The sequence below is a fragment of the Hippichthys cyanospilos genome, chromosome 1 (genome assembly GCF_059441005.1).
Source record: "Hippichthys cyanospilos isolate Australia breed blue-spotted pipefish chromosome 1, RoL_Hcya_1.0, whole genome shotgun sequence".
Taxonomy (NCBI): Eukaryota; Metazoa; Chordata; class Actinopteri; order Syngnathiformes; family Syngnathidae; genus Hippichthys; species Hippichthys cyanospilos.
In genome coordinates this window covers 9,065,508-9,070,043 of record NC_142369.1, presented here as the reverse complement: position 1 = coordinate 9,070,043, position 4,536 = coordinate 9,065,508, and the positions used below count along the sequence as shown (strand labels likewise).

Below are 4,536 nucleotides of genomic sequence, written 5' to 3'. Positions count from 1 at the left end.
TTGAGCTAACTAAGCATGCTCAGCTATACACATTTTATTATAAACTTGTATTCTTTTTTTTTCTTTTAATCACATTTTGACCACTATCAGGCATTCTTGTCGGTAAAGATAGTTAAAATACTCATTGGAAAAAAAAAATCAGTGCGATAAAACTAAAATAGTCAATCATCTTGCCCTGTCATGCCAATATACAAATTTGAATAATACTGTTTATCCAAAAGTAAGTCAAACAAAATACATACAAAAGTAAGATAAAGTTAAAATAAAATAAATAAAAATAAAATAAAGGCAACACACCCTGCAATAACAATGTATAAATAAGTAAAATAACAACGGATAGTTCCACAAGCTTCTCGAGGCAAGCTGCTGCACCGCTTCACACGCACAACCTCAGAGCATTCATCTTTTAAATGACTCATCATTAAATAGTACACCCAGTCCCCCTTTCCTCTGGCATGTGCAGCACACATGCCACGTTGCTGTCATGACAACAACAATGCAGGTCAATAGGTCACAACAGGTCACTGAGATAGTAAGCCCATAGGGAACTGCTCTTCTTCTTTCTCCTTGGGGAATCAAACCACCACTTCATACGCTTTGAGACCACCAACAGGCCGCAAGCGGAACAGCAGGCCTCAAAAACGAACAATACATAATCGTTTTGATATTTACAAACAAGTTTTAAGAATATATATATATATCCAAAATTATGTTCTTGCGCTATATGTTCTTCTAGTAGTTTTAGTAAGCCAGTTTTAACTGTTTTCTTTGCATTGAAAATGTCCTGAACTCTTGTTTTTTTAAATGTTCTTCAATTATACTTTTAATATCTTCAGGCACAGTAGGTTGTAAAATGGGCTTTATTAACAAAACTGCCTTGGTTGTATTGTTGATGTGTTCATTAGTGGAAATGTTTTTTTTCCTCACTTTTCAGGACCATTTTCATAGAATACAATACAATAAAATAGAATAGAATGCATTTATTGTATAGCAGATATACAAGGAAATTAGGAGCACTGCTCCAATTGATGCATATTAAATAAATATGAATAAATATAAAACAAAAATCATAGTTTCACAGACTGCAATTGTTATTTTTAGCATGATATTTTATCTTCACTTGTTCCACAAAAATAAATAAATAAATAAATAAATAAAAGACAATATAATTCCACCAGGTTGTTTTTTTGTTTGATGTTATCTTTTGGATGAATCCACTCACCCTGATAGGAGAGGATGATGGTATTCCATGGAGGAAGTAGACCAGGTGAAAGGCATTGCCTGCAATCAGACTTTCAACCGGTTGGTTTGACAAACAACAAAACACAACTGGAACCTTGTTTGACCATCGCACAAGCCAAGGAGGAAGTTGCTCATAATGCCCCTTGTCACCAGGTAAATATGTTGTTTGCATTTTGCACTTTTTGCAGTAATACGCATTTTTTTTTTAATATTACCATGTGCAGGCTCCTCTTTGTCTTTGTGCTGGTCTGTGCAGCTGTCATGTCAGTGATCACACCCTCGCATTCTGCACAAGGTGAGCCCAAAAAACGGACTCCATGTTTCTACTTTTGTTGCCATTCAAAAATTGAATAGAAGTATTTTTAAATTCTAAAATATCTATTTTTTAACTCACCTTAAATCAGTTGTTTTCTACTTAAATCAATTTTTCCCACATTATATTGTGAATGGAAAGGAAAAATCATTGTGGAATGTTTGAGCTTTACTTTGAATCAATCAGAGGTAGTTTAAATGGTGACAGGCGTGTGCTGACAGAATTAAATTCAATTAAATTCTGAACACAGCCACATTTTTATTCGTTTGATTTATATTTCACCTTTTATTTAGCCTGGCCAAACAAGACAAAGACCAAAATTCTGAAGGGATTTACAACTGGTCTGCGGAGCCAAAATCTTTTGAGGGTATGAAAAATGATGGTTTCAACAGGAAACAAGGAAATAAACTTTCTAAGCAAGACAATAAATATTAAGATAAGACTGCTGAAAACATATTAGCAAGTGGGAATCATGTGCCAAAGAGTGACATTTTCTTTTTTCTAACTGCCAAGGAAACGCATGTACTGTACTTGTCACCATTCATAAAAGGGTGTGCACACTTTTGCAACTACACCCCAATGGCTAATTTTCACTTTTCATGTGAGGACATGTACAGGTTATTGGTGTTGTTAATGATGGGGAAGTTCTGACAATAAAAAAAAAAAACATTTGAACAGGGATATACCAATTTATTATACTTTGCATGCATTTTTGTATTATTATTGTGAAATGTGATGAACCATTTTGGTCCTTATTTCTTTTCCCATCTAGCTACTCCAGTCAGAGTCGTCAATGCTGATGGTGTGAAGATGTTGTTGAATTCTCCATATAGTCAATATCTGTCCCCCTATTCCGGACGACAATCAAAGCAGCTTCATAACTCGAACAAGATTTTTTATTCTCGTCAGACAGGCCAATCCAACAAACCCTTCCAACCAGAAATGACAGGACTGACAAACAGGCTTTTCATCAGGGGGGGCGAAAACCTTAGCCAGTACCCAGTGGTCGTTCTGAAATCCGCTCCCGGTCATCCCTTATGGCAGAATTTGAGGTTCCATGAAGAATCTCCAAGATTTAAAGAAGAGTCCAGATGGGCTGCTCCTAAAACACCCGCAAGAAGAAGAGCTCAAACAGGAAGTAAATCAATGTGGCAGCGCGGTGGATATTTGATCGACGAGCCCCCCAGAGTGGAAGTACCGAGAATATCCAATGGGATTCGACCTGGTAGATTTCCACTGAGACGCGTGACCACCTCGGAGGACAATTTGGACGCCTCCGTTTACAAAAACAATCGGCCACCCAAACTGACATCTTCCCTCGCTAATGATAAAACGATACGGTCCTTTTTCTTTAAGCCTTCTTTCTTCAGAAGGGAAGATTTCGGGAAGCCTTTGAATTCTAATTCAATGTCCAAGATTGAGAAGGATGAAAGGGTCCATAAGTACAGCTGGACGCTTTCAGCCAAGCAGGAAGACGGTGCAGTCCACGTGGGAGCGAATACTAGTCCGTATCAAGCCAGCTCAAGATTATTTTTACCCCGACGCCCAGCAGTTCAAATTCGCCAAGAGAAACAATCTGCGAATCTTGTACCTCGCGTTTCTGCAACCGGCTTGGTTGCCGTGACGATCGGCAAACCCGAACCTCAGACGTCCTCAAAAAGTATCGGTGAATCCCTAGGAGTTAAAAGATCTCGTTGGCAAGGTTCCGTGGTCTATGCCAACGACTCTCCGACCAATAAAAGACGAGGCTACTCATTTAAAATGGCGAATGTTTACCCCTTCCTGTCATCCAAATACAGTTTCAACTGGAGAAAGGTTGAGCCACGGACGACAGTTGCTCCGCCCACAACTGGATTTGGACAACCAAAAGACTTAGATCGCGAGATATTAAGTCAGGTCAATGGTGCTTATACAACAGCTCGAGCATCAGATATTTCTGCCGCTCTGGATTTTTTTGACCAGAACATTTCAGGTCCAATCCCAGAAACACCTTTGCAGTATCAAAACCAGGTTCTGTCATTTGGAAATGAGCAAACTCAGTCAGGGAGGCCAAGATCGATGGAGGACATCGTAGGTGGCGTAGACTCGGAAGGCGCCGGGCGGAAACTCGCCGAGGTGAGGTCGAGGCTTTTCGGCACGTCCACAAGCAACACGGTGCTGGGCAGACTGGTGAACGCCGCCCACCGCCCTGGCCCCGAAATTATTGCCCAGAACTCCCCAATCGTCAGGCTAGCCAAGCGACCCAAGGGTGAGCAGACGCAAAATGCGTCAACGACTCAGACCCTGATCACTGCGACTTTTCCGAACCTTACCGAATTAGGAGTGAGTTTCTCCAGTACCGAGGCGCCGGTCCCCACTACTGAAAACGCAAGTGGTGAGGCAGCGCTTGATATCGATAAAGAAAGCGAGGAAACCATTCAAACGGACAATGAACCGAGCCAAAGTGAGTCCAACGAGATCCCGCAGGAAGATTTGTTAGAACTAAATTACCTCCGAATTTCAACAGGAAACGTTTCCTTCACGTCCATGTAAGGTTCAGATGTAAATTGGTTTCATGATTTGTTAAGTTAAACCAATAAAGAAAAGAAGGAAAACTATAAGATTGATGGTTTTGTCATTTCCAAAAATAAATACTCTCTTCCGGTCACCAAAACAATAACAATAAAAAAATTCTAACCTTCAAAGACCCAAATTTGACACCTGTGGTTCTAAAAGTGGGGTACAAGTAAAGACAATTTTCAAAGCAAGAGCAAATTGATTGGAACCTGAAGCTGAATTATGCTATAGTGATTCCTTTGCAAAACATTATATGCCTTTTATTTAGTTAAATTTATACCGACGCACATTGTCCTTAGTATCGCAGTTTTACATCAGACGAGCCAGAAGTAAAACAAACGTGTTACACGATCAACTCTCTGGAGTTCCAACGTTCATTAAATCAGACACTGATGTCAAAACACGCCATTCAACAATGACTTGCG

At 39.8% G+C, this 4,536-nt stretch overlaps 1 protein-coding gene across 1 annotated transcript; it reads left to right on the top strand.

Annotated features, from left to right (window-relative positions):
- Positions 1-1,378: 1,378 nt before the first annotated feature.
- LOC148428969 (uncharacterized) lies at positions 1,379-4,087 on the top strand. The gene is made up of 3 exons (XM_088423990.1): positions 1,379-1,395; positions 1,467-1,537; positions 2,328-4,087. Exons 1-3 carry the CDS (start codon positions 1,379-1,381, stop codon positions 4,085-4,087), a joined length of 1,848 nt encoding a protein of 615 aa, XP_088280116.1.
- Positions 4,088-4,536: the final 449 nt, after the last annotated feature.

What these genes read in the sequence shown, in the direction of transcription:
- LOC148428969 (XM_088423990.1), top strand. An exon ending in ACCCTCGCATTCTGCACAAG is followed by an intron (nt 1,538 to 2,327) that starts GTGAGCCCAAAA and finishes TTTCCCATCTAG; the next exon opens with CTACTCCAGTCAGAGTCGTC.